This window comes from Notolabrus celidotus, chromosome 18 (genome assembly GCF_009762535.1).
Source record: "Notolabrus celidotus isolate fNotCel1 chromosome 18, fNotCel1.pri, whole genome shotgun sequence".
NCBI lineage: Eukaryota > Metazoa > Chordata > Actinopteri > Labriformes > Labridae > Notolabrus > Notolabrus celidotus.
The window spans coordinates 3441770-3462102 of NC_048289.1; the positions used below are offsets into that span (position 1 = coordinate 3441770).

Sequence of the window (20333 nt, forward strand, 5' to 3'; positions counted from 1 at the left end):
CTTTATTCATAAAAACAGGACTATGAAATCTCCCCCAAATTTGTTGTTTTTCTAAATGAATTCCAAATATACCTAGAATCTTTGAAAATAATTAAAGGACCAAATAAGGACCCTTCAGGGTGGTCAAGACCCCTCCGCTTCGCATCTGTGTCATGTCTCACCCTGTTGGGATTCTTTTTCCCATAACAACCTGCTAACCATACATTATCCCGCTTATTACCCAGCCACTAACTTAAAATACAAACACATTGGTAAAAACATTGATTAAATATTATTTTATTGATTTAAAATGATTCATGTTTACAGTTTTTTTTTAAATAGTCCCAGTGATTCCTCGTCAGTTGGCGTTCTACGGTGATGGATTCTTATCTGCCTGTTAAATGTGTCTGAACTATTTTTTGTGGATTGATTTGACACTGCACTGCCTCATTTTAACTTGATGTAACTCTGCTTGTTTTTATTTTTATTTATTTCATCACGTTGTTTTTATTTATTGTGTTTTAATCTGTCTGTAAAGTGACCTTGAGTGTTTTGAAAGGTGCTTCTAAATAAAATGTATTATTATTATTATTATTATTATTATTATTATTATTATTATTATTACATGATGTGTGATCAGTTTGTCTCTGGTGTTGCTCATGTTAGTGGAAGTTAATAACCGTTGTCAAGGGGTTTTGACCAATCAGAATCAAGCTTCTTACACAACCGGAAGATCAGTAAGAAAGACGGGTAATAAGAACACTTAAAATATACGATTCCCTAAAAGAATTCCTCCCTGAATTATAAAATGATTCCCTTTCCTTACTCAACTTATTTTATTATTTATTTTCTATGTATGTATAATTTTCTCATTCACCTTAAATTACCAACTGAAGCTGTGTTGTTTCTGTGTCCTTAATGATTGTTTATGTATGTATGATGCTCCTTCTGAAAAAACAAACACAGTTAGTCACTTTTCCCTGTCAACACGCAGAGGCAGCGTTTGTGCGTCTGTCGTCATCACGCACGCTTCTCCTGACGTTACAGTCAATGGACGCTGCCCAGTGTTCTCACAGATGCTGTGCATGAATGTCTCTGATGAAGTGGTAAGAATTCACCCTGTTTCCTTGTTGTATTATGTCTTTGCGGTGTGTGGAGCTTTATGCGCCTCTTTGAGATTAAAGCGTGAGTTCATTTTAATATTCTGAGCGTTATTTGTCTCCATAACAAGTGAACTGACCTGATCCTGAGCTAATGCTAGTAGCGTTAGCTCCCCCTCCACTTGTCTGTCCTCATAGTCTGGTCCCTGTTTGGACCTAGCCTTGTGTTTCCCTGTTGTTCTAGATCATTCTGAGACCCGGCACTGACAGAAACAGTGGCCATTGAATCATTTGGGCCTTCTTTGGATACAAAGTGGTGAATTAGCCATGTTACATTCCTGCTGTTGTGTTGTAGGGATATGAAACAGTGACCTGTCAGAGTCCTGTCCCATCATGACCGCCCTGTTCTCCTTATTGTTTTCAGAGAGGGGTTCTCTTTCTTCAGAGATGGACTCTCAGAACTCAAACCTGATCTGTGTCATATGCCTGGAGCGCTTCCGGATCCCAGTGACCATCCCCTGCGGTCACACCTTCTGCCAGACATGCATCACAACTCACTGGGACACGAAGAGCAAGTCTGACATCGGACCTCAGTGTCCCATGTGCAATGAAAAGTTTGTGAGCAGGCCCATCCTCAAACGCAATGTGTCCCTGTCGGTCCTGACTGAGACTGCGAACAGCACCGGGCCCTCCAGCAGAGAGTCCCTGATGAGGGGAAGTGACGGGGCCAGAGCGATGCTGCTCTGTGACCGCCATAAAAAGCCTCTGGTTTACTACTGCAAACAGGACCGCATGTCTGTGTGCTGCGAGTGTGGCATCTCTGAATGTCTGAACCACGACAAGGTCCTGTTGGAGGTGGAAAGGGAATGTCAAGAGGTATAATAACACAGGGCCACCACAGATACTGGGCTGGTTGTGTGATCCGGGTGTCAGACCAATTATTACACTGTCCACTTCACTCCAGTATTACAGCTACACATTCATTGTGGCTTTATAAAGCCTCCTGTCTCAGTTTGATGTTCTCTTTACAGATGCTGCTAGAGAGGAAGAATAAAGAGGTGGGGAGACTCATGGAGGAAACAGAGAGGAGTATTAAAGAGCTGACTGACCACATCAATCAAGCCAAGGTGAGTTCCTGACATGAGCCCTTTTGGATGCTGAGAGTTGCCTCTAGTTTCCTTTATTCTAGGGATGTACGGAAAATTCGGCTACCAAAATGTTTTGGCTGAAAAATGGCCCTAAAGTGCATTTTCATTTTTCGGCCAAAATACTTTTTTCACCAAAACAACACGGCCAAAACAGAATGTTGTGATGACGCAAGCAAAAACCATGGCAGGTACATGCTTGTCTGGATAAGGGCCAACATGTCTGCAGACGTTCTTCCTTTAATTGCAGCACTAAAGCGTCTTCTAAGCAAAGAGGTTGAGACAGACCATGAAGTGGAAACAATGAACAGTACACTCTAAGGATATGTTCACACTGCAGGCAAATCTGGCCCAAATCAGATTTTTTTGGGTCAAGTGACCAGGTCAGATTTTTTAGAGGCAGTGTGAACACTCAAATCTGGCCCAAATCTGATTTTTTCAAATCAGATTTAAACCACTTCCATATGTGGTCCTGAATCAGATACAGATCTGTTTTTTTTTTTCAATGCAACCTCAGTGTGAACGGCCAAAGCGGATTTGATACTTTCACGTCACTTTATAGCGACACGTGTCACAATTCTGCACGGCGGTAGCCTTGCAAAAATGAAGGATGGCAACGATGGAGCAAGTCAATGGAGGGACAGTGAGGTCTTGGACCTTATAAATACATGGGGTGACACTTCCTCCGCATCTGGTCATTCATTCTCCGACTCCCACTGCACAACAACTTTGTAACGAAGGCGAAAATGCTGACTTCCTCCATGTTTATGATTGTGAAACAGCTGCATGTGACGTCATTGTTACTGTTCTTTATGCGCATGCGGGGCAGTTCGGAGCTGCAAACAGTTCACACTGGAATCGGATTCAGATCACATTATAGATGGTGATGTGAACAGGCAAACACAAAATCTGATCAGAGCAAAAAATTGGAATTGAGCATTAAACCTTTCAGCGTGAACGTAGCCTTAAGAGTCTGTCAGCACACGTTTCACTGAGATCTATTCAGATCCTCTGCACTTCATCGTGACTGTACTTGATCCACGTTATAAAGATCATTACTTGGATGTGGGAATAAAGCAGCGCGCATGAGAAATGATCCAGACTGCGATGGATGCGGAGAACCCGCGCACAGTGCAGGAGAAGAAGAACAGAGCGCAGAAAAAAGGACCGGTCACTCTGAACCAGCTGAGGGGCATGCACCCTCGTTGTCTGATATGTTCAATAAGATCATGATTTTAGTGAGGTTAGGACACAGTCATAGCCAGAAATGTAATGGTAGGGGAGACCGGGGACCATTGTTACATTTTTGACATTTCAGTCTTTAACTTTGAGCTCCTTTAACCCAGTGTGTTCAAACTGCTTTACAAACTAGCTTCAAGTGTCTGCTAATAAATGGCCTAGAAAATGCCTGTGCAACACAAACAGAAAACACATGGCTTAATCTCAAATCCAAGGAGTGAAATGTTACAACTGTCCCCGGTCTCCATGCTAATAATAGGCATAATAATTCATTTCGGGGTTTCGGCCTTGGTGTCCTCATTTTCAGTTTTGGCCAAGAATTTTCTTTTTGGTGCATCCCTATAAAATACATAATGTGTTCTTAAAAAAGAGTGAAAAACAGCCGTCAATCCCTGCCATTAGGAGCCAAATGATGAAACCAATCAAATCCTGTCCTGTCGTTCTGCCCGCCTCCTGCAGAGCGTACATTTCCTGTTTGTTTGTGTTTTTAACTTTCACTATGAGAATGTTTTGGTGTTTTCTTACCGCTGACTGAGACATGAGTTGACGTAGTGCAAAACACAAATGATGTGCTGAGGACCGGTTTTGAATCAGTCACCATCATATGGTCGTGAATCAGCGGCGTTTGTACATGTGAGCGGGTGGTGTCGTTTTGGAGGAGCTCCGAGGGGAAGGGGGGGAGGAGTTAGACGTCCTGAGAAAATGCTACATTCAAATTCATGCTAGTTTTCCATGACTACCAACCTTGACTTTAAGATTAAGAGTTTTGCCCAAATAAGGACATGACTGACTGAAAACAGAAGATGAAGGTTTGCTCACCCCGCTGCAAAACAGCGCGTGATGCTGCACGTATGTGATACTGATAAACACACTTTTTTATGTCTTCTCCGATTTGACTTTAAAATGTTTTCCCATCCTCTACTTTGTTTCAAACTGATCCAAGTTGAAATGCAAGTCACTGTTTTCAAGCTGCGTTTTGTTTTCAAGCACTCCCCCGTAACTGTGGAGCGCCTACAGACGATAGTGAAGGGCGGCTGATTGTTCCTCCTGCACACCCACAAACTCTTGTAAAACTAAGAGTTGTTTTCATTCTATTAAAGTGTGGAAAGTGATGTGTTGATTATTTACACCATGTCAATTAGAAAACATTTCAAGAGGAAATATAAACACGGTGGATTAATGTCAACAAGTCTTATTTTCTCAAACTCTGAATAATCTTCAGAGGCAGCAAAGTGTTTCTTTGAAGGAGGAAACTGTGAATGAGTGAAATGCATTTCAAAGACATTTCTCTTCCTGATTTAGAAATGAACACACCAGAAAACAAACTGTGACGTTGTGGGCATCATAAAAAGATCCAGAAATAATTAGCATGGGACACGACTGGCCTTGCTTTTTATCTTCAGGCAGTGACTCTTCACTTTCCATCCTCAGGTCACTCTTCAGCAGACCTCTGCCTGGGCCAATGTCAAGTTTTCCAGCCTGATTAAAATCCTAGCCGAGAAGCAGGAAGCTACAGAGCTCTTCATGGAGGAGCAGAAGGAAGCTGCCATCTCAGAGGCGGAGGCTCGGCTGGCTGAGCTTGAGGGACGCTCCCAGATCCTCAGAGAGAGTCAGGGACAGATAGCAGCTGTACAGAGCCTCACTGACACGGAGCTCATCAAGGTTTGTATTCCCACCTTTACTCTGGCAGAAACCTGGCTGTAATGGAGAGAAACTGCACTGCAGGGTGTCTGACCCTCTGTTACCCTCCTGCTGTCAATTTAAGATGTGTCTTGGGATTCATTTAATTTTAAGTCATGTTTTTTAGGCATTTTCGCCTTTATTGGATCGGAAAGCTGGAGAAAGAAAGGACACATGGGGAGCGGAGAGCAGCTATGGCCTCGCTTAGACCGCTAGGCCAACGGCGCCCTGTCTTGTGATTTTAACAACCGGGGAAATAACTATTCCCATCATCACCTCCTGTATTGTCTCACTAGTTAACAAACATGGACGTAACATCTTCAAGCATGACGTCACCCATCTGTTTCTGAAGCGCTGTTTTGAAGCCAATCATTGGCGGCAGCCATATTGGAAACGTTGAACTCAACCAAACCTAAATCCAGATCTAAACTGTTTTTTGAACCAGGCTGTAAACTAGGGCTGTCAAAATTGGTCCAAAATGACGTTTGAATATTCCCTCTAAAAAAAACCCCATAGGTTCAAACCATTCGAATATCTATAATTGCGCATTATGTCAATAACAGGTGGACAAACTAATACAAGGAGACGTAACTACTTGTATATGTATTTATATTTCAGATTTAACATGGCTAAAACATACATACACATTACAAAACAAGTAAATGACCTAATGGTCTACACCGTAACACTTTTAAGACTGGAGACCCCCCCCCCCTTTGAGTGAGTGCTAAACAAGACTTGTGCGAGCAATTAAAGGTCCTGACTCTTGTCCCTAATATAGACAGGCTTCATTCAGTGATTGAAGCAAATATTATTAACATTAATTTAAGTTTTATAGCGAGCTGTGCTGTGGGATCATTTTCCATAAAGTGCTATTAAAAATGAAAAAGTAGTCCACTTACATTCTTGGCGCTTGTATAAAAGAAAATAAGAGAAAAAAACTGCATTTTATCCCAGTGTCACTGATTGTCAGGCTCTTTTAGTCCACTGTCAATGTAGGGTCTTAGGCCACAAGGCCTACAGGTTATTTGCCAGAAAAACAAGACAGTCCACATGTGAAGAGGCCAGTGCCGATCTCTTTTTATTCACTATATTCCCAGCGGAGGAAAAAGACGCGTTCAGACTGACTGAGGATCCGGGGGCGGAAAGATATTTTCTGCCATTTGGATTTCTCTCAGCCATCTGCTTCACGCTGTGCATGTGCGACTCCTGTGACCTATCCCTTACCCGTCATGCAGTGCGCCCAATCACAAAGCAGCCGCCAATGTGTTTTTTTTCCACTGTTGAATATTAATTTTCATAATCGAATCTCCGTTTTTTTTAAATATTCAAATATATATTCCAATTTAAAATATTCGTTGACAGCCCTACTGTAAACATGTTTATTTCTGCTGTAAAGATCGTCTTCTTTGAATGGGTGTGTACAGTCATGGCCAAAAGTTTTGAGAATGACACAAATATTACATTTTCACAAAGTCTGCTGCTTCAGGGTTTTTAGGTGTTTTTGTCAGATGTTTCTATGGTATAATGAAATACAATTAGAAGCATTTCATAAGTATCAAAAGCTTTTATTGAGAATTACACAGAATTCATGCAATAAGTCAATATTTGCAGTGTTGACCCTTCTTTTTCAAGACCTCTGCAATTCTCCCTGGCATGCTGTCAATCAACTTCTGGACCAAATCCTGACTGATGGCAGTCCATTCTTGCATAATCAATGCTTGGAGTTTGTCAGAATTTGTGGGTTTTTGATTGTCCACCCGCCTCTTGAGGATTGACCACAAGTTCTCAATGGGATTAAGATCTGGGGAGTTTCCTGGCCAAGGGCCCAAAATCTTCATGTTTTGTTCCCCGAGCCATTTTGTTATGACTTTTGCTTTATGGCAAGGTGCTCCATCATGCTGGAAAAGGCATTCTTCATCACCAAACTGCCCTTGGATGGTTGGGAGAAGTTGCTCTCGGAGGACGTTCTGGTACCATTCTTTATTCATGGATGTGTTTTTAGGCAAGATTGTGAGAGAGCCCACTCCCTTGACCGAAAAGCAACCCCACACATGAATGGTCTCAGGATGCTTCACTGTTGGCAAGAGACAGGACTGATGGTAGCGCTCACCTCGTCTTCTCCGAACAAGCCTTCCTCCAGATGCCCCAAACAATCGGAAAGGGGATTCATCAGAGAAAATGACTTTACCCCAGTCCTCAGCAGTCCAGTCCCTGTACCTTCTGCAGAATATCAGTCTGTCCCTGATGTTTTTACTGGAGAGAAGTGGCTTCTTTGCTGCCCCCCTTGACACCAGGCCTTCCTCCAAAAGTCTTCGCCTCACTGTGCGTGCAGATGCACTCACACCTGCCTGCTGCCATTCCTGAGCAAGCCCTGCACTGGTGGTGGCCCGATCCCGCAGCTGTAACACCTTCAGGAGACGGTCCTGGCGCTTGCTGGACTTTCTTGGGCGCCCTGGAACCTGTTTGGCAACAATTGAACCTCTCTCCTTGAAGTTCTTGATAATTGGATAGACGGTTGACTGAGGTGCAATCTTACTCGCTGCTATAAGTGTCCAGTCACTCAATCATGACAGATTGATCACCAGCCTTGTCCTCATCAACACCCACAGCTGTGTTAATGTGTGTGACACCTGTGTGTCATTGAAATGAAGTTAGCTGGTCCTTTTGTGGCAGGGCTGAAATGCAGTGGAAATGTGTTTTTGGTGATAAAGTTCATTTTCAAGGCAAAGAGGGACTTTGCAATGAATTGCAGTTGAGCTGATCACTCCTCATAACATTATAAAAACTGAAACAGCAGACTTTGTGAAAATTAATAGTTGTGTCATTCTCAAAACTTTTGGCCATGACTGTATGTGCTTTCTGGTGTTTCTGCAGCCAGCCTCTAGTGGACGGTCAAAGAACTGCGATTTATAACTCTTTCTTATTGGCTTAATATTTTGAGACCGCAGTTTGCCGTTTGGTCACACCTGTCTGTTGTGATGTACCGTAGATTTTATTTAGGTTAAAGCTAGGGTTGGTAGTCTCGGAAAACCAGCATGAATTTGAATGTAGCATTTCCTCAGGACTCCGTCTAACCCCTCCCCTCCTTCCCCTTGGAGCTCCTCCAAAACGACGCCCCCGCTCACATGCACGAGCGCCGCTGATTCACGACCATATGATGGTGACTGATTCAAAACCGGTCCTCACCAAAACATTCTCATAGTGAAAGTTAAAAACACAAACAAACATGGCTGCTGTTAGTACTCACAACTATCATTCTAGCATTATCCAGTTGTACTGGTGACACGATATCAGGAGAAAAGTTATAACACATATAATACTGTAACAGATCTACTGTTTGTTAAACGTGTTCAGTGTAGATGTTCTTAATTCCTACAGTGTTGACAGTCAGTGAAGGCATCAGGAGAGATGTAGAGTGTGAGAGCGGGAGAGAGGAGAGACAAGAGAAGTTCTTCATTCATTCAAACATTGATTGTTGCTTTGTAGGTTGGCGTGGTGACGTGTTCACGACTCGGCTCGTCATCCTTACAGCGTCCGGACGGACGCTACAGTACATCTACATTTCTGTAGGACTTACTAAATGTCATTCATTATTCTGCTTGTCAGAGCCCCCGTGTTGAGAGCTTTTTAGACTCTGATCCGGACTACAGTCCTGAGCAAAACACCTCATCGGGTCAGAGGGGACAGGCCCGAGGTGGAGTGAGAGGGGCAGTCAGTAGAGTCAGGGGAAGCAGAGGCAGGAGACGGGGACGAGGAGTGAACGCTGGGGAAATGTACGCGCAGGAGGCGGGCAAATCGGGATTTGATTGGTTTAAAATTTTGGGACCCAAAAATGGTGATTTTGGTGGTTGGTGTTTTCCCAGGTTTACTCCGGCTGTAGATAGCAGCTTTTCTTCGCTCTTTTTTAAGAACACATTATGTATTGATTGCCATCAGGATATAAAGATCATTTTAACCAGTATAACAAAAAGTGTATCTAAATCTAACTACCAACCCCAGCTTTAACACACAAACACTAAGTTGCAACTAAAGCAGGATTCAAAATGTCCTCTAGTTTCTGTTTAAAGACTTCAAAAGACCTGTTCGATCAGGATTGTTGCTTTTCCGTAACTTTGATGACATTTGTATGCACCAGACGAGTGTGTTAGACTCTCTTGATGTGATGTTATGTTGACAGTCAGTTGCTGCTGCTCCATACTCTTTGTGTCATTGTACTTGGGTTCCTTATCTCAACATGAAACCACCAGCACCTTACATACTTCAAAATCCTCTGCTACCTAATCAGATGTACATCTCCTCACAGGAATCCATGCTCATAGAAGTACCCCGCTTTGAGGAAATTTCCACGACTATGACTCCAAACCTCTCCGATAAGTTAAACTGCGTCACAGAAGTCCTGTCCCGAGTCTCTAAGCTGGTGTCTGAGGACCTGGAGAAAGCCGTGAGCACAGCTGTGGGTCAGGATAAAGATGGTAACCTTCATTCTGCATTCATGCTCTGTCCTTAATCCTGATGTGCAACATGAAGTATTCAGTCTGTGCTTTGCATTCTCAAGCTTGTGCTGGTCTACAGGTTCTCCTCAGGACAAGAGGCCAGTTCTTGCTGTTGTTCCGAGTCCAGCTGCTCCGTGTCACCCTGGTGGAAAGGAGGGCCTCAATGCTTGTAAGACCGATCCACCAATCTAGACTTGATCTTTGTTCCAAGTATCAATCTGAAGTTCCTCTCTGGGGTGTTATAATGCCTTGCTTGTTTCTGAATGCTCTTTTGAATGTGATCCATGCACTAGATGTAAAGATATGAGCATCTGCTTCCATCATTCTGATCCCTCTCTTCTGTAACAGATCGATGTGCACTGACCTTCGACCCTCGCACAGCCAACGTGCACCTGTCTCTGTCCCTGGAGAACCGGAGGGCAGAGCACCTGACCTCTGGGCCGCGCCCCGTCCCAGGCAATGCAGCGCGCTTCGATCACACCTGGCAGGTGCTTTGCTTTCAGGGCTTCACCCACGGACAGCACTACTGGGAGCTGGAGGTGTCCAAGCCATGGGCCTACCTCGGGGTAAGAACTGTGTGTGTGGATGTGAGAGTGCTACATTAACAATCGAATCATCAGAAACTAATCCATGCACATTAAACAAATATCAAGATACAGCTTTCTCCTGTTTGAGTTGAAACAGTGGGTGCTTTTTATTTTTTATTGCAGACTTGTTGTTGTTGTGCTAATTTAGTTCAACCTCAGGCTGCTGCAACAACGATCGCCAAACACATAGAGTTAAACACGAAAGGCAAGATAGCAAGACAAACACTTTGAGACATGCTGCTGCAACACTTGGCGTGTAAACTAGGGGTGTAACGATTCTTTTTAACAACGATTCGATTCGTATCATGATTCGTAGTTGCCGATACGACTACAGGATGATATTGGTTCATTTAGAATTCAACCAGTGTGACTGTGAAATAAAGACCTTGATACTGGACAGTCCTAGAGTCCTGTTGTTTCTGTTTGTAAGGGAATCAGGGATAAATTAATTATGGATATAAGCGTTTTGTGAAATCCCATGGCGCCTTAGTAGGTGGTTGGATAGATTTGTGGTGTTGCCGTGGTAACTTTACTTGACCTTTACATATCCTACAAACAGAGAGCGACTTATTTAGAACATCTCCGTCTTTGCAAAAGCCAAAGTGTTTCCACACGCTGGACCACAATGGTGGCTTCATCATTTCTCGCTCTTCGGCTTCTCCTCTGCCATCCACCATGCTATGTTTTGTTGTCTGCCGGCGCTTGCGATGACGTCACAGACAGGTAGCCTGAATTGAGTAATGTTTAACCAAGGGAGAGGCTCCGGTGGCTGGTGGTGAAGCTTTCAGCAGTGTGTCTGCCCCCTGGTGGCTGGCTGCAGTATAGGTCAAAAAATCCGTATCCCCCATTCATTTGAATGGGGGAGCAGTCAAACTTTCAAAAATAAATACACGTCGTACGAATGTTTCTCACATCCGTATGCTGTGGTGATATGTAGTTAGTATTTGACTGTTTTGTGTTCAAGAACTCTTTTTTCTGAAAAGTTTATTTTTCGTTAGTGATTAGAGTTTAAAAAACGGGGTTTTACTTCCTGGTTTCCTTTGATTCACAGCCGCCGTAGAGTGAAACTTCAAAGGACACACAGCGTCTTGTGGCGCTACACTGCAGGGCGGAGCTCGTTAAAGTGGCTTCACAGGCTCTGGCTGCACAATGGCGGTGCCCAGAAGGGGGATTTTTTGGCTTCAGAACAGTACAACAGGAAGAGGCGGAGCAATGCTGTCCATATTTACAGTCTATGTGTTTAACGTCTTTATCATTAAGGTGTAAAAAAAAATCACCCATATAAAGTCTGCTGTGCTTAAATCCAATGTGTTATTTCCTAGTATGGATACAATCGATTTATTACCTTTTAAACGATGTTAGATCGGTATATGTCGTCCGGAAGGCCAACTTGCCGAGCACAGATCGATGTAGTCGGATCATAGGAATATAAATCGATACATTGATGTAGTAGATGAATCGCTACACCCCTATTGTAAACAACATGAGACTAGCTGCAAACATGAACAAGTCTGCCGTCAGCAGATCATCGTATTTTACGCAGAGAGGACGATAAGATATCTGTTAAATATGAAGTAAAACCAAGCGGCAACCACCTGTCTTAAAATATGAAGCAGAAGTGTTTAAAACTGCAGTTCATCGAGTGTCCACTAGAGGCTGGCTGCAGAAACTCCAGAAACCACATACACACACATTCAAAGAAGACGATCTTTACAGCAGAAATAAACATGTTTACAGCCTGGTTCAAAAAACGGTTTAGGTCTGAGTAGCTCATTTCTCTATCAGCACACACTGTACGGGGGGGGGGTGTTTTGTAACGCGGTATTTCCGAAGATATTAAACTTACGAGTTTTTGCCCAAATAAGGGCATGACTGACTTGATTGACAGGCGGACACCTCTGTAGCTGTTAGCGGAAAGTCTAAAGGCCCGCCTCTTTACGTCACACTAGCTTGGACGAAGTTATGTCTAGTTCAACATTTCCAATATGGCACCCGCCGCCGATTGGCTTCAAAACAGTGCTTCAGAAACAGATGACAGATGACATCACAGATACTACGTCCATTATTTATACAGTCTATGTGTAAAACACATAATGGAGAGGAAACTCAACACAGGTGTGTTCATTAATGCACATAAGACATGAATACAATAACTCGCATTTAATCCCTGAAACATTGTTTTACTCTCGATTAAACACTGATGATGAAATATAAAAGCATGATTCGAAGTGATGAGACCACCATCGAGGAGTATGATTGCGCGGTGGATGTTTTTGCTAACTTAATTAACAAAAAGCTTTTGAAGTGTTTTTTTAATGAGAGGCTCTCCGGATGTTTGAAATCAGAGACCGCTGTGCAGCTCGTCATCAGTACCTGACGGCGCTCCAGTCTGATGCTTTGTATGCCTCCTCTGTCCTCGTGTCTCTTCCTTGCGTCTCTGTAGGAGCTAGGATGCGAGGAAATTACAAAAGTGAGGAATCGAGGAGAGACATGCATACACACTCCGCTGCCAGACTCCTCAAACCCACCAATAAAAGGGAACACATCACACCCATTTTAGCCTCCCTTCACTGGTTGCCTATTGGTTTTAGAATTGATTTTAAGATTTTACCACTCACATTTAAAGCCATAAATGGACTGACCCCTGAGTACCTAAGTGAGTCCTAAAAATGTATGTCCCCAACTGCTGCCTGAGATCCTCCGGCAGGTCCCTCTTGGAACTTCCTAGAGTGTTAAAAAGTTAAAAACCGGAGGCGACTGGGCCTTTGCACTGAGGGCCCCGTCACTCCAGAATGACCTGCTGGAGGAGATCAGGCAAACCACATCCTTGTCCTCTTTTAACTTAACACTGACTTTTTAATTTCTGCATGGTTTTATTATTGTCTTTTGCCTAAAGCTGGGGTTGGTAGTCTTGGAAAACTAGCATGAATTTGAATGTAACATTTCCTCATGACTCCATCTAACCCCTCCCCTCCTCCCCTCAGAGCTCCTCCAAAACGACGCCCCCCCCACTCACATGCACGAGCGCCGCTGACTTGCGACCATATGATGGTGACTGATTCAAAACCGGTCCTCAGCAAAACATTATCATAGTGAAAGTTAAAAACACAAACAAACATGGCTGCTGTTAGCACTCACAACTGTCATTCTAGCATTATCCAGTTGTACCGGTGACACGATATCAGGAGAAAAGTTATAACACATATATAATACTGTAACAGCTCTACTGTTTGTTAAACGTGTTCAGTGTAGATGTTCTTAATTCCTACAGTGTTGACGGTCAGTGAAGGCATCAGGAGAGGTGTAGAGTGTGTGAGCGGGAGAGAGGAGAGACAAGAGGAGAAGTTCTTCATTCATTCAAACATTGATTGTTGTTTTGTTGGTTGGCGTGATCACGGCCAACAGTGACCGGTTATTAAAACTCAACGTGTTCACGAATCGGCTCGTCATCACTACAGCGTCCGGACGAACGCTACAGTACATCTACATTTCTGTAGGACTTACTGAATGTCATTCATTCTTCTGCTTGTCAGAGCCCCCGTGGTGAGAGCTTTTTAGACTCTGATCCGGACTACAGTCCTGAGTAAAGCACCTCATCATCGGGTCAGAGGGGACAGGCCCGAGGTCGAGCGAGAGGGGCAGTAAATAGAGGCAGGAGACGGGGACGGGGGGTGCACACCGGGGAAATGTACGTGCAGGAGGTGGGCAGAACGGCAGGACGGGATTTGATTGGTTTATAATTTTGGGTCCAAAAAAGGCTGATTGGTTGATGTTTCCCAGGTTTACTCCGGCTGTAGATAGCAGCTTTTCGTCGCTCTTTTTTAAGAACACATCATGTATTGATTACCATCAGGAAATAAAGATAATTTTAACCAGTATAACAAAAAGTGGATCTAAATCTGATTACCAACCCCAGCTTTAACTCATTTTAGTTCTCCTAACCATCGTCATGTGCTTTCATGTTTTCACTCTCTATGTCTCACACTCTGTAAAGCACTTTGTAAACTGTTTTTAAAAGGTGCTTTATAAATAAATGTATTATTATTATTATTATTATTATTATTATTATTATTATTATTATTATTATTATTATTATTATTATTATTATTATTATAAATGAAACCATAGGAGGCATGTATGCGGCGGCAGCTATATTGGAAATGCTGAACTCCACATAACTGCTGTCGAGCGATTGTGACGTAAAGAGGCGGGCTTTGAGCCTCCTAGCCAACAGCTACAGTGTTCCCGCCTGTCAATCAAGTCAGCTGTGCCTCTCATTGGAAGACTCGTAATCTAAATATCTTCAAAATTGCTGTGTTATGAAATAATTCACCCCCCGTACAGTGTGTGCCGATAGAGAAATGAGCTATCCAGACAACACTGGTTTTTTGAACCAGGCTGTAAACATGTTTATATCTGCTGTAAAGATCGGCTTATTTGAATGGGTGTGTTTGTGGTTGCCCGTACTTCCAGAGCCAGCCTCAAGTGGACACTTGAGGAACTGCTGTTTTCAAGACTTCCACATTGGCTTCAAATAGACAAACAGGACAGGTTGTAAACAGATAAAAAATACCCTTAAACTGCACCTTTAGTGTGAAGTGGGACTAGTTTTGAGCAGTAACTATAGTTAGAAAACTTTATTAGTTACATCAGTCTGGCTGAGGGTGTTATTCAGAAGTACACAGTCTCTGTTACCTTGATATTGTACAAACTTCACCCTCTTCTTCTCGCCTGCCTCTCTTCAGGTAACCTATGAAAACATCCCCAGGAAGGAGAAGGGCAAGAAGTGCATGGTGGGTATGAATGAACTGTCCTGGAGCCTGCAGCTGGACGAGCATCAGCTCAGCGCCTGGCACAACGGCAGGAGGGAGACTCTGGCCTGTCACCCCCATCACAGCCGTATCGGGATGCTGCTGGACTACGAGGCCGGGACGCTCACGTACTACGGAGACGGGCAGACCAGGCTACACGCCTTCCACTGTGCCTTTACGCAAGAGCTGTTCCCCGCCTGCTGGATAGGAGAGGGAGTCAGCATCACCCTGTGCTCCACATGAGCCGGCTCAGAAGGAAAGGGAAGGAGGGAGCTCAGAAAGAAGAAGCACTATCAGACACAGAATTTATCCCTTCACCGTGACGAAGGTTTCATTTTTATAGCAATGACTGCCTTCCTCAAAAGTAGAGACTGTGAAGGGCTCGATCCTCCACACTGAGCACTGGATTTCAGCTAACTCAGCGTTACAAAATTAAAATGGTAGCAAACTATCATCCTGAAGAACCTGAGGCTTCCCTTTTGAAGACGCTAGAGATGAAACAATTATGCAACCGAAAATACAAAAGCTCCCAGTTATTGGATAATCAGTCGATGGTTTAGTCTTTCTCCAAGCCAACACTTGAAACATTTGCTGCTTCCAGCTTCTTAAACGGAGGTTATTTGTAGCTTTTCTAAACTTCACCGGCTCTCAGAAAAAGCAAAGAGCAGTTTCTCCCTTTTTTAACCTTTTAAAGATTTAAAAACATCCGAGAGGAACACATACTTCACTCTGCTTTGTTTCCTTTGCTTCTCCGAGTATTCATAAACTACATTAGAGCTGAGCTGGATCAGTTTGAGAAGAATCCGTGTGTCAGATTGTTTTCACTCCTCAGAGTCCTCCTTGTGTTCTTACAGAGCAATAAGCATCATTACAGGTGGGCTTACAGGCGTTTGACCCATTTTAAATGATTCATTAAATAAAGCTGAGGTCTGAGCAGCTTCCTTCAGCTGGATCAGTTTACACTGTTTGAATCCTGTGCTTTCCAAACACAGATCACCGTGTGGCTGAGAGGTGAACGTCCTGCAGATTTGTATCACACAGACACTACCAGTCCAAAGTTTGGACACACCTTCTCATTCAATGGTTTTTATTTATTTAAATTATTTTCAACATTGTAGATTAATACTGAAGACATCAAAACTATGAAATAATCTGGTTTTGTCTTAATCTGGATTACAACAGTAGTCAAACAGGGCTATCCATTGTGTACTAACCCTACCTCTGAACAACACAACTGATGGTCTCAAACCCATTAAGAAGGCAAGTCATTCTACAAATGAACTCTTGACAAGGCTCATGTTCATTAGAAACCATTCCAGGAGACCACTTCATGAAGCAGACTGAGAGAATACCAAGAGTGTGCAAAGCTGTCATGAAGGAAAAAGGGGGCTACTTTACAGAATCTAAAATATAAAACAGATTCTGCTTTGTTTAACACTTTTTTGTTCATTCAATAATTCCATATATGTTCTTTCATAGTTGTGATGTCTTCAGTATTAATCTACAGTGTTTACAATCATTACAATAAATACAAACCCTTGACTGAGAAGGTGTTTCCAAACTTTTGACTGGTAGTGTACATCAGACTTCACCTGAACACTAAGCTTTGAGTTTCATCAGGAGGTCAGTATAGTAAACAGCAGTTTATAGTCTGTTAGATTAGCCAAGCACGCAAAACAGCTCAGCTCTGCTTTAAGGAAACCAACTACAGCTGCCACAATTCACTAATTGAGTGCCTGCTGCTTGTATCTAATAACCAAACTCCTCCAAAAAAGTTTGGAAACGTTATCCGGTCAGTATTTCTCCCCTTTAATAATACCAATAGGTGTTATATTTTTAGACCTGAGGTTGCCGCTTGGATATGAGTCCAATGTGGAAGTGCTAAAAACTGCAGTTCATCAAGGATCTGCTTGGGGCAGAAATAAACATGTTTACAGCCTGGTACAAAAGACGAGTGTAGTCTGGATAGCTCATTTCTCCATCAGCTAACACTGTACGGAGGGTGAATTTTTTTCAAACTCAGCAATTTCAAAGATATTGAGATTACAAGTCTTCCAATGAGAGGCACAGCTGACTTGATTGACAGGCGGGAACACTGTAGCTGTTGGCGAGGAGGCTCAAAGCCCGCCTCTTTACCTCACAATCGCAACAGCAGCAACATGGCTGCCGCCGATGATTGGCCTCTTCAGAAACAGATGGGTGACGTCACGGATACTACGTCCATATTTTATACAGTCTATGGTTTTATTATATATAAATGGAAAGCCTGATTAGACACCTTTACAAAGAGGTACGACTTGTAGGGATCGTGCTTCTGTGGAATGAACAACACAGATAAACGTGTGAGTAGCTCCCACATAAATGTGTCAGAATCCCCTGCAGTGTTCTCCTGTTGGTGTTCACTCTTGTGTTGAGTTGCTTGGTGGATTGGATGATTTCACTCTCAGACAGTAATCAGGACAAAACAACACATAGTGGACATTTTTACTCTTCATTCATGTCACACTGTCAGGAACCACATTTAAAGTGGGGATCCAGACGCAGCCATGACAGCCTCTCCTCAGACTCCTCCCTCCTTATGCTGGTCACATTTTGCCGTGCGATGGCGTTCCATTCCTCAACCAGCGGGGTTAAGTTGGTCAGTGTTCAATGGGGTTGAGGTCTGGACTCGCGGCAGGCCACTCCCAAGTCCTGGAGGTACCATGGCTGTTTTTGAAACCTCCTACTATCCCAGCAGTACGTACTGATTTGGTCTAAATTCAGTATGTAGTATGTGAACAAGCAACATCTTCAGTATGACAAAACTACCCGGATGTTGTACTGATTCAGGAACATGTCTCAGTCTGCATCGGATCAGTCTGCCTCGCGTACTGTTTCCCACAATGCACAGCGCTAACGGTCCTCTATTTATTTTTTCTTCTTTTTTTAAGGGGGCACTCAGTTTTTAGGTGCTGTGAAAATATTAAATTCCATAGAAACCACTTCTTAACATCAGCTTGGTCGTTGTTTACTTCCGCTTTCCGAAACCGGAAATCCAGCACCGCCTGACCCAGCATCCTGCAGACCAGATCCAACAGAACAGTCAGACTACAGACTAAATTCAAACACAGTATGTAGTAGGCACTTTAAGTACTTTTTTTTTTTCCCCCCAAGTGTGTTTCCTTCCTTTTTACTGTGTGCCTGTCGCACTTTAAGATTTCTTGAAATGAAAAGTGCGTTCTAAATAAAAATGTATGATTCTTTTTATCATTACCTACTGCATTACTACATTCATAGGTAGTATGGAGCAGGCCGTTTAAAAACAGCCATTGTGACGATCCTGGCTCTGCGGGGGAGAGCGTTGTCATCCTGGAGTTAGGTCCCAGATTCAGGTGCAGGTCATACACCTGTGACTGGCACACACCTGGCAGCACTTGAAGAATATTTTGGCGCAATTATTCGGGGGGTGCTACCCTTACGTTTAGCTGTGTTGCTCATTCCAAGAATGCACTGTCTTACAAGTTGTACCTCGTTGTAAAGATGAATAATCAGTAGGGATGTATACAACTAATCAAGTATCGATTCATTGATTATTTAGAATTTACTTGAAACTTTAAACAGGACATTTCCACCTTTAGATACAAAGCCAACAGACTGGTTGGATTTGCTAGTACGCTATGTTTGCAGAGCAGCAACATCAGAGCTGTCTGGGCTTTTCAGAGCTGGACTGATTATGACCCGGTTGCGCTCCTGGCTGACACCTGACCGAATACACGTTTATTTTTCTCAATAAGAACAAGTAGACAGAAAACTGGACACTGTGAGTCTGAAGTACTTTTCTGTTAATATTATGAGCCTTCACTTTATAAGACTAGGTCTGTGGAGATTATTTTATGAGCCTGATCGTTGATAATCAGCGTTAAACATGTACCCGTATTCAATACCGTCAGTTATATGCATTTTGTTGCTTTGGAAAATATCATTTAGGGGAAAAACAACATAATTGGATTTGTTTTTGACGTAAGAAAACTCAATGTTTTTATTGATTAGTCAATAATTGATCGTTAACATTTCCAAAAATCGATTGCAGAAACTACAAAAATGTACATCCTTGCTTATCAGGCTTTCAATTGATATAAAAAGCTACTGTACGGTATTATTATAGGGGAGAAATAATTGATGCAGAAAACGTTTCCAAACTTCTTTTGAGGAGTTAAGTTGTAGCTGGTGAGACTTCAGAAGTCGGTCCAGCAGCCAGGAAATTGTCAAACGTGTAATCTGACATGTTTGACACTCGAGTGTTTTAAACTCTGAGTAAGAGTTGATGCTTGTATTGCCTTCACAACAAAATCCCACCCAGAGTTTCTCCTCTCAGTCTCTGTGCACTATTCACTACGCTAACTTTCTGGCTTTATTCAGTACTCACCGTACAGACACGGAGGCACACCGATACGCTTATTCTTGGCAAGAAAGCCGAAAGGTGATTGACCAGTTCCTCTCTGCTGAAGTAGTCTTGTTTCTCAAATGTTGATGTGGAAGTAGATTAAAGCCACACACTGTAGATACACACCTGTTAGAGCTCACTGCAGTAAAATAACCATGTGCTGGATAGATATCTCTCACTCCTTCTGATTATGCTCACATTTTCTCCTTTAAGTTTGAACCTCTGGAATCACTCCTCGTAGACATGGGAGCCAATCACGTGTTTGTATGTGTGGGACAATATGATTTAACATGTTTCTGTTCTCTTGTTGTACCATGAACCATGTCTGTGAAACCGTCTGTTGGTTTATACTTTACTACTGAGAACGGAGAAGTGAAGATTGAACACCGTTGTTATGGTCATGATGTTGGTGTGACGGCTCAAACAGAAGAGTCCAGAACTTGTGCTGCTGTACGAATGTGTTAACGGGCACGAGGCTTTTTTTATCAGGAGCACTCATGAGGCTTCATGTCAGTCTTTGGGAAACTGCTGTGGATTTGCACAAGTCGTCTGAGAACTACTGACGCCGAGAGAGGAAAGCACACTTCAGGCTGTTGCGGCCTAGAGTCCTGAAATCTGAAATCTAGACCGGCCGCTGACTCTGGAACCGGTTTATGTTGAGTTTGCTTTTTTGCAGTATACCATTTTTAAAAGTGGAAAACCCTCAATGTTGTGATGTTTCAATGCTCAGTGTAGGATATAGACTGAGTGTAAGAAGTGTACTGTTAGTTTGTTGATCACAGGTCGCCGTGCTCAAAGCATCGTCTGCTGATCTTCAGTTTTACAATGACAAAATCAATCTTCAAATAAAGACGACTACTTCTTACAAACAGT

The 20333-nt window shown here is 43.0% G+C and overlaps 1 protein-coding gene across 1 annotated transcript; it reads left to right on the forward strand.

Moving 5' to 3' along the window:
• The first annotated feature begins 973 nt into the window (after window positions 1-973).
• Window positions 974-20329, forward strand: trim65 (tripartite motif containing 65). Its single transcript, XM_034707487.1, has 8 exons — window positions 974-1085; window positions 1504-1955; window positions 2111-2206; window positions 4895-5125; window positions 9450-9618; window positions 9719-9808; window positions 9988-10205; window positions 14972-20329. Exons 2-8 carry the CDS (start codon window positions 1527-1529, stop codon window positions 15278-15280), a joined length of 1542 nt encoding a protein of 513 aa, XP_034563378.1. The 5' UTR covers window positions 974-1085; window positions 1504-1526; the 3' UTR covers window positions 15281-20329.
• The last annotated feature ends 4 nt before the right edge of the window (window positions 20330-20333 follow it).